Here is a 9,661-nt window from a genome sequence, read left to right as displayed (position 1 = left end):
GAGCAGTGAATGGGAGAGTACCACAAATATATATTTTTTGCATTCCCAGTTGCTCAAATAGCAAAAGAAAAAGTCCACGATAGTGTTTTCATGACTTTCAATAAAAGGAAAAAAATTGATAACGAGACTGATATCGGCGGTCAGAAGAGAGAACGATGTTAAATGTCTCTTTTCCAAGCACCATAAAAAGAGGTCTGCCTTTTGTAAACTTGCATTTATGAATGTGAAATTTACATAAAAATAAAATAAAATGTATAATAAAACCTTTAAAGAGCGATGCTTGATATAATAACCCAAAATCACATGTTTATAAGATAAGGAAAATGTTTTAAAAATATTATCAGCAATGAAACCCTCCACATTTACCCGTGCTACCTAAGACTGGTTTTGTGCTCCAGGGTCACATATATGGACCCTTTTTCACATTTCCGGGTTTCTCAGCAGCGGAAGTCGTCATAGTTGGGTTAACTTGAAGAGCAGTGAATGGGAGAGTACCACAAATATATATTTTTTGCATTCCCAGTTGCTCAAATAGCAAAAGAAAAAGTCCACGATAGTGTTTTCATGACTTTCAATAAAAGGAAAAAAATTGCGAGAGACTGATATCGGCGGTCAGAAGAGAGAACGATGTTAAATGTACCGTCCCTCCCATAGACGCTGCATTAGAAACACCCTCGCATTAGCGTTAAATGTTTTTTGTAATTTGATGCAACGGTGATATAATACAAAGAATAGTGTTATAAACATACATCAATTTTTAAAAAAATACAAATATGAAAAACCTTTGAGGATTTACGATGCTGATGACCGTTAAATGCGTCATCACAGTCTTGTGAAAAGGGTCCACTACAGAAATACAAACAATAGTACTAATTTAGTACTACTAAAGTAATCAAAATAACTCAAACTCAGGGTTGCCAGGTGTTCACAACAAAAGCCCGCCAAACCAGCCCAATTGCGTTTTGAGGGGGCCCTCTGTAAAAATCGCGTTCCGCGGGGAAAATACATGTTTTTTGACGAGGTTCCCCTGGTAAAATTCGTATAGCATTATATGACGATATTGCGGTCGCTTCGGACATTGAAAAACGTATTCTTCTTTTGGTTTTAATAGCAGCTTGCATCCTTGGTCTTGCATTACCGCCATCTTCTGGAGCTAGCTACACTCTAAAAAATACTGGGTTGTTTCAACCCAATGTTGGGTCAAATATGGACTAACCCAACTGTTGGGTTAAATTTTGGTTAAATTTTTAAATTAGCTTTTTAACCCAACAATTGGGTTAGTCCATATTTGACCCAACATTGGGTTGAAACAACCCAGCATTTTTTAGAGTGTACTTCCCATGTACGGCATCTTGGTTTTTTCACATTCTTGATATTAGTCCCGTTTTAGTAAAAAAACTCATCAAATATTTAATTCCTTGTCCGCTCCTACTGCATTCCACTATGTCTTCTTGCATTACCGCCATCTTCTGGAGCTAGCTACACTCTAAAAAATGCTGGGTTGTTTCAACCCAATGTTGGGTCAAATATGGACTAACCCAACTGTTGGGTTAAATTTTGGTTAAATTTTTAAATTAGCTTTTTAACCCAACAATTGGGTTAGTCCATATTTGACCCAACATTGGGTTGAAACAACCCAGTATTTTTTAGAGTGTACTTCCCATGTACGGCATCTTGGTTTTTTCACATTCTTGATATTAGTCCCGTTTTAGTCAAAAAACTAATCAAATATTTAATTCCTTGTCCGCTCCTACTGCATTCCACTATGTCTTTGATCCACGTCCAGTTAATCCCATTTCCGCCATGTCTTTTACGGAGATCATCCATTAAATTTCACATTTTGTGCAATACACAAGAACATGTTCTACATTCTCAGGTATTTGGCACTGATCACAAAGTCCAGTTGACGTGAAAAACAAACCGCGGCAATACCCACATGAAAAAATACTATAGTAAATATAGTAAATAGTGTTTTGGACCATACTATATTACACTGTATATATTATAGTATTTACAACATGTTGTTAATGAATGCTATAGCATACTGTAGTATTAACTATAGTGAACTGATAAACTGTAATAAATACTGTAGTACACTTTAGTTTTTACTACAATAAACGGTAGTGTATTGTAGTATAATACACCCTATAGTTGTAGAACACTAGGTACACGCAGGTTAATGGGTAAAGTAATTTGTTTATATTACTATAGTTGTTATATTAGCACAGCAACTATAGAATTACCACAACAAATTAACTGAAGTACTTTACTATAGTATGGTTCAAAAACACTACAGTATTTATTTACTATATATTACTGTAGTGTTTTAGTAGCCCAATTCCGCGGGAAACCCGCAGACTTGGCAACACTGCACCCGTTGATCTCACCGCGGTGGGCGTGGTTACGTTTACATGACATCATCCGTCCGCACCACCGCCGCCGCCATTTATATTTCACCGCCATTTTACATCAACCCAGCGGAAAATCGGTTGCGAAGATGACGGCTCAAATGGAAAGTCAACTGTGCAAGCTGTTTGTCGGTGGCCTCAACGTCCAGACCACCGACGACGGGCTGCGAAATCATTTCGAGCAATACGGGAGTCTCACGGACTGCGTGGTTGTGCAGAACCAGCAGCTGAAGCGCTCGCGTTGTTTCGGTTTCGTGACCTACTCGAGCCCCGAGGAGGCGGACTCGGCCATGGCGGCCCGCCCGCACGTTCTGGACGGTAACAACGTCGAGCTGAAGCGGGCCGTGGCCCGGGAAGACGCGGGCAAACCCGAGGCCCTCGCGAAGGTGAAGAAGATATTCATCGGCGGGCTTAAAGACGATATCGAGGAGGATCACCTCCTCGACTGCTTCTCCCAGTTCGGCGCGGTGGAGAAGGCGGAGGTGATCACGGACAAAGAGACCGGCAAGAAGCGGGGCTTCGGCTTCGTGTATTTTGAAGACAACGACTCGGCCGATAAAGCCGTGGTGCTCAAGTACCACGTTATTAACGGGCATAAAGTGGAGGTGAAGAAAGCCCTGACCAAGCAGGAGATGCAGGCCGCCGGTAGTCGCGGTGGCCGCGGCGGCCGCGGAAGGGGGATGGGAAGACCGCAGAACGGCTACGGCGGGCGCGGCGGCGGGTACGGTAACTACAGCGGCGGCGGCGGCTATGGAGGCAATGACGGCTACGGTGGCGGGTATGGGGGAGGCTACGGGGACCAAATGGAGGGCTACGGCGGTGGTAACGGCTACAATGACTTTGGCAGCGGCTATGGCCAGCAGTCCTCTGGTTATGGCCCAATGAAAGGTAATTACTCGGGCAGAAGCAGCGCTCCTTACTCCCGAGGAGGAGGTGGTGGTGGTGGTTACGGCAGGGGGGGTTACGGAGGCTCGTATTAGGAGCGTATATTAGGTCACAAATTAAGAGCAGCTCCTTCCCCAGCCCACATCACAGTTTTGGCCACACATTATCTTCAGCTAAGTAGCCAGATTGAGCCACCTTAATGAGGCGTGGCATTGACTGAAACGCTCGAGCTCCATTCAGGAGTTCACCACTTTATCCAGCCTAGCAGATCATAGGTAACGTTAGGGCTCACCTATCCGACTTTACTCAACATCTCACAGCTGTTACTGCTACTACTACACACCTTTTGCTCTTTTCCCTGAAGTACTAGGGAGTTTTTTTCCCCAGCAAGACATAGGACTACTACTCCGGATCTCTACTTATTATAAGACTGGCCAGTGGTGTCTTGGCCAGTGGTGTGCCAGATTGAGCCACCTTAATGAGGCGTGGCATTGACTGAAACGCTCGAGCTCCATTCAGGAGTTCACCACTTTATCCAGCCTAGCAGATCATAGGTAACGTTAGGGCTCACCTATCCGACTTTACTCAACATCTCACAGCTGTTACTGCTACTACTACACACCTTTTGCTCTTTTCCCTGAAGTACTAGGGAGTTTTTTTCCCCAGCAAGACATAGGACTACTACTCCGGATCTCTACTTATTATAAGACTGGCCAGTGGTGTCTTGGCAGGCTACTTGTTCGCGAAACTGTTACTCACGTTTTTTGTGCTTTGGGGTTAAGTTAAGAGTAGTATTTTTTGCTTGTTAATTATTGTATGCATGCGTTTTCCTACTTTTAGTATATGTATTGTATTTTTATTGTGTGTGTTCTTTTTTGAATACATTATAGGGTTGCAAAACGATTAATCGCATTTGTTTACATATTTTATGTTTGTTATGTATATATAAATACACACGTGTATACATCAAGGGAATTTTTTTAGATTATATAAATATACTATATGAAGTATACATGACTGTGTATTTATATATCCGTAATAAATATACACCGTGCACACACGCAGTTTGTAAACACGTTTATTTTGTATGCGATTAATCGTTTTGCAGCCCTACATTTAAATTTGGTTTTGATTGAGAGCCAATCACAGTGAACCCCTGTAGAGATTCAAAACTTCATTGGCTGGCAGCAGGCATGATTTGCATATTACATGATCTGTTGAGTGCATCAGTACCTGAAGTAAAAATCCCATTCGTTGTCTTCATAAGACAAGACCTACTGTAAGCTATGAGGTTAATGGATGTTATATGCATTTGTTGAAGCCGTCAGTGGCATTGTTTTAAATCATTTTAACAATGATTCTTCAAAAAAAATCTTAAAACATGTTAGTGCCCACCCACTCCCATGAAGCATGCCGCATGATGTAATATTTTGTATATATTTGCTTATTTTGCAATAAACGTAAAATTGTTTCGATATACACACTCAACATCTTTAAATCAATAGTTTAATCCGTCATTCGCAATGCTGCTTGGGATTGCAGTACTTTTCATCGTGCACCCATTTTGTTTCAAATAAAACGCATAGCTGATTGAGGGAATAACTCTTTACTTTTGAAAAATGAATGGGGAAAATACTCCAGAAAATTAAGGCAGCTGAAAAAGTGGACACTGTTGAACTCAATTTGCTGCAGAGTCTGCCGCCAACCAATGAAAGATTGAACTTTTCTTTAATTAGGCTCGATGGCAACTAGAAGCTGTTCGTCCTAACATATGAAACGTGTTGGAATAAACAGACATTTCTTTGGCGTCTCAAAACCGTAGCAAGTTAAAGAACTAGTTTCAGGCTCACTAAAACGGCCCTCAACATCCATTAATATAGTGACTAACGTGTGTCTCCTCCCAATTAGTGACATTTGTTAAATAGTTCAAGCACATTATGGAAATATTGTCATTGGTGTTACAACGAACCTTTTCGTCGGGACTCTGAAGACCGATTTGAGTTGTTTTTCTACCGTTTAAACATTTAGTAAAGGACTTAAATGCTCTTGTCTCATTGTATTACTGCTTCAACGGAATAACCTATTGAATATTGTTTATTTCAGATACAACTGAACTGTATGTATTTCTGTTAATAAAAGTCATTATTCCGTAGCCAGTATGGTTTATGGCCAGCTGAGATTTATTGGGTCGCATCTGAGGCCCGTGTAAAACTGGAGGCCAGCCTTTGCCGTCATCAGGCATTGGCTCTAGTGCTCCATATTAATGACATTTCTTTGCATCAGACATGTGGGGATGTCAATATTTTCCCAACCATATGTTGTCTTTATTCTTAAAATATGTTTAGAGCTTTGTTCCAATACTTTTAGTGATCAAATAAGACGGATCTATACCTTAGCTGTGTCCACTACTACGTCATTGGATTCTCCAGGGCTACTCCAGAGATGTAGAAACCCAGCTGAAAATCCATAGGATAAACGCACCAGGTTTGTAGAAATGCTTTATACACCAGACATTACATCGGGTGTGTCTTTAACCTACTTTGGATCCACCTGGAACGAAATCAGGTATTTGTGAGTCGTTAACGTAAAGCGTGCATGCAACTTTATTTCAGCATTTCCTAAATTCTAGCTGTGAATAGCTTTAACTGGCGGTGACCATGTAACATAGAGGAAAAGTGGAAATTAGAACATGCTCTGTAGTTCTATGTGGTGATTGTGGTCTATGTAGTTATGTCTTAATCCAATATTTTAGCCGATTTCCAGTTTAAGGTCAAACCGGAGAACGGAGCTTATAGTTCCTGTATACTTGACGCATTAGTTCCAGATATTAATGACATCAAATGCAAAGGAGATCAGCATTTATTAAGCAAGGTTTGTGCTTTCAGTTATTTACCTTACATCTTATCAATCCCCCTCCCCTCCTCATCTCGGTGTTTTGTCCTACATTTCTGGCAATCTAAGAGGGCAGTGGGTTTTGTTGATAATCGAGTGAGACTAGTGAAAATGCAACTGTACAACCTCTTGGCATTGGCCTTTTCAAAAGTGCTGTCATTTTCAAAGCACACCTCCTACATAGACCCTTCTTAACGGCACAGTGTGTAAATCTGAAGGGGTTGTGTAGCTAGACATGTTTCAGGACACCGCTTGTTGACTTGACGCTTACATGCTTCTGCATCTGTCTTCTTTTTCCACAGAGAGAACGCAATGGAAGGATTTAAATAAAATCTCACTTCTATGCGCGGCCGCTTGATGAACCTCTGCTGCGGCTGTGAATCCAGATGCTCTGAAAGATGAAGAAAGCACTCTAGTGAGTTTGGTAAGCAGGTTCTTTTTTTAAATCTGTGTTGTACAGTAAGTCACACCAATTGTATTTACAGAATTTCCTTTTTTCCCGTCTTTGCGTTCTAGCAGAGTTTGCATATGAATGCATATGCCAGATTCCCAGAGACCTCTGAGAGACAAGATGCCCATGGTAAGATTTTGTATGTTAAGCCCTGACAATGAATGTCTTGCATTACAGTGATTTGAAATCAAAATATTTCGATTACATATAGGGCTTAAGTGACAATTAATCGTACAAAGTCCACTTACTAGGGATGTAACGATTCACTCAACTCACGATTCGATTCACGATTTTGATTTCACGATTAGATTCACAATTATTTATTTTTTTTAACAAAATGAGATTTAAGACAAATTATAAATTAAATGTGCCTTTTTATTATTGCTTGGACAAAATGCTGCACATTTCTTTGTGAAATTGAAATATAACACTATAATAATATACTAATATAGCAATTGCATATTATTGCTCTTTTGTTGGTTTTGATTGCTTCTATTGTCCTCATTTTTTTTAGTCGCTTTGGATAAAAGTGTCTGCTAAATGACAAAATTTAAATATAATGTAAATAACAAAACAACATTGAAATTTTAAAACAAGTCCCAAATCAAATAAATAAGTTACACAACTCAAATAAATCTCTTCATATAAACAAACTAAGGCTATGTCTGTGCTCTTTCCTTTTAAAATTAGAGGCAACCACTGAATTTTAATCATGATCCAAACAAAGATGCTGCATACACGCAACATCAGCAGTTTTTAATCTAAATTAGATTGTATAATTTCTCAATTTGAAGCAAAAACAGAATGGTTTGACTTCAGTTTTGTGAAACTATACATGCAAATATCTGCATGAAACAGAAGCAGCAGATGAGCTGAATGAGACGCAGATGCTCTCTCTGCCAGCAGGTGACGCTTAAACCCTTTCCTTGGTTTCCGCTGTAAACAAAGCAGCGCTGCACTTATGAACTTTAATACGCATTATACAGAGGCAAGAGGAAAAGAAAATACCATCTAAACTTTTCTAAACTCAGTAGGTTCCCCTCAGACATACATTCATATAAACTCCTACACCTAACTGAATCGTGATTTGTTTAGCATCTCAACCGATTTGAATCGTCACATATTTGAATCGATTTTCAACCGGCTCGCGGTTAATCGTTACATCCCTACCACTTACAGTATTCTAGGTGCTTAAGATTTCTAGATGCTTTTTTCTTTCTACAGGTTATCTTAAGGGTTTTTCCATTGTTTTAATTTAGTTTAACATTATTATTATACTGTGCTTATTTGTAGTTTCTATTTAAAGAATAAACCGATCCAATGTATAGTTGACATGAGGCATAATACTCTAGAAAAGCAATACGTTTTTCAGTTAGTGTTTTCAGCTCGTTTATTTTCATCTAAAAATATGCCGTGCATTTTTTCAAACAATAGTATAACGCTATTCAAAACAATGTAAATTGCGATAATCGTAGTTTAATAATCACAATTATTATTTCAAGGGAAGAATGGACAATTATGATTTTTGTCATAATCGTGCAACCCTAATTACGTTCTCCTTTTAAGTTTACCATGGTTTGTCAAGCATCATGGTCTTTTTGTGGGCCTTATCACTGAGATTTGCTCACGTCGCTGGAAAATGTGTCTTCTGTTTGTTTTATTACAAAACTTGTAGAAACATACATGAATATATTCCTGTAAAGAGGACAGAAAAGGACCGAAAACAAATATTCTGTATTTGCGTACGTCAATTTATGATATTATCTATATTAAAAGTACAAAAATAAAATTACATCATTTTAGAAAAGTTGTTATAATGCATCAAAAATTTGCCACTCTTTGTTATTTGTAAGTCTAAGAGATGAAACGAGAGAATCAAGTTCAGCAAGAAAAAGGAGATTTTTAGCCATTTTTGCTTATGAATGAAAAATGTTACATTCGATACAAGAAAATTAACAACATATTCATCAGATAATAGCTTTCATAATAAAAAATAACATCTTTGAGGAAAGTATGGGTCACATCTGTAAGTTTAGATACATAAGCGCTTAAATCAACCCATAATTAGTTGGTAATACTATAATCAAAAAAACAAATGGGCAGCTGTTTCCTCAGAACCACAAAATGAGCAAGACTCATCAACTTCAGAATATTTAGAAATGGACAAATTAACAGGATACATTTTTATGAAGGATTTAATAATGAATCTCCTTAACCTTGTTAGATGTACAAAATGTACTTGGCAAAAGCTAAGCCTTTCTCCAATTTATATTTGTTGTAAAGGAACCCCAGTAGAATTTCCCTCTTGGAGTAGTCATTCTCTTTGTCTGAAATATTTTGGGAATATGTCTATTGCATTTCAAATCTAAAATATTGATACCACCTAGGGTTGCAAAAAGGTGGAAAATTTCCAGGATTTTTTGGAATATTCCAGGGATTTTAGGAAGTTTACCACCCCTTTGCAATTTTGGAAAATTTCCAGGATGTTTTGGAATATTCCAGGGATTTTAGGAAGTTTACCACCCCTTTGCAATTTTGGAAAATTTCCAGGATGTTTTGGAATATTCCAGGGATTTTTGGAAAGTTTCCACCCCTTTGCAACCCTAATACCACCCAAACGTAAAGCCGGATAAACACTGTTGCCTTTACTGAATCTAAGGCCATTTTTGATTCACATGGCTAACATTTTAGGGTTAAGCCTACTGGGATGGCTCTCATCAAAGTATTATATGTGTCTTCTGTTTGTTTTTACAGACCTGGTGCCAAGATGATGCCCTGATAATGGTACTCGGAGGGCGACTGCATTCGGTTCCTTTGACTGGAGCTGAATCAAATGCATAATGGCAAAGTGCACATGAACACGAATAAACATTCCGTCGAATGTCTGATGAATTCAATAAAAAAAATTAACTGGATATCTTTTGAGTCTGTTATTAATGTTTGAATGCATCAAGTGGTGTTACACAGGATGGAGAAAAGATAAGTAATGAGTAACGTTTACGCTATAACACAATAAATGATTAAC

General features: G+C 38.7%; 1 protein-coding gene across 3 annotated transcripts; it reads left to right on the top strand.

The window, feature by feature from the left end:
- The first annotated feature begins 2,458 nt into the window (after positions 1–2,458).
- On the top strand, positions 2,459–9,551 carry LOC107598338 (heterogeneous nuclear ribonucleoprotein A0-like). Of its 3 annotated transcripts, none has more exons than XM_016289645.1 (4): positions 2,459–3,296; positions 6,488–6,600; positions 6,705–6,765; positions 9,391–9,551. In XM_016289645.1, exons 1-2 carry the CDS (start codon positions 2,498–2,500, stop codon positions 6,541–6,543), a joined length of 855 nt encoding a protein of 284 aa, XP_016145131.1. In that variant the 5' UTR covers positions 2,459–2,497; the 3' UTR covers positions 6,544–6,600; positions 6,705–6,765; positions 9,391–9,551. The 3 variants fall into 3 exon arrangements, with proteins under 3 accessions (XP_016145131.1, XP_016145129.1, XP_016145130.1); XM_016289643.1 differs by having other exon boundaries at positions 6,488–6,609; XM_016289644.1 differs by having other exon boundaries at positions 6,488–6,609; positions 6,702–6,765.
- Positions 9,552–9,661: the final 110 nt, after the last annotated feature.

The sequence above is a fragment of the Sinocyclocheilus grahami genome, unplaced genomic scaffold (assembly GCF_001515645.1).
Source record: "Sinocyclocheilus grahami isolate Dianchi unplaced genomic scaffold, SAMN03320097.WGS_v1.1 scaffold250.1, whole genome shotgun sequence".
Taxonomy (NCBI): Eukaryota; Metazoa; Chordata; class Actinopteri; order Cypriniformes; family Cyprinidae; genus Sinocyclocheilus; species Sinocyclocheilus grahami.
Note: the sequence above shows the minus strand (reverse complement) of the source record. Positions and strands in the feature narration are given on the sequence as shown.

Coding starts and splice junctions, on each gene's coding strand:
- LOC107598338 (XM_016289645.1), top strand. CDS start 2,498: ATGACGGCTCAAATGGAAAGTCAACTGTGCAAGCTGTTTGTCGGTGGC. Junction 3,297..6,487: donor TGGTTATGGCCCAATGAAAG/GTAATTACTCGG, acceptor CTTTTTCCACAG/AGAGAACGCAATGGAAGGAT.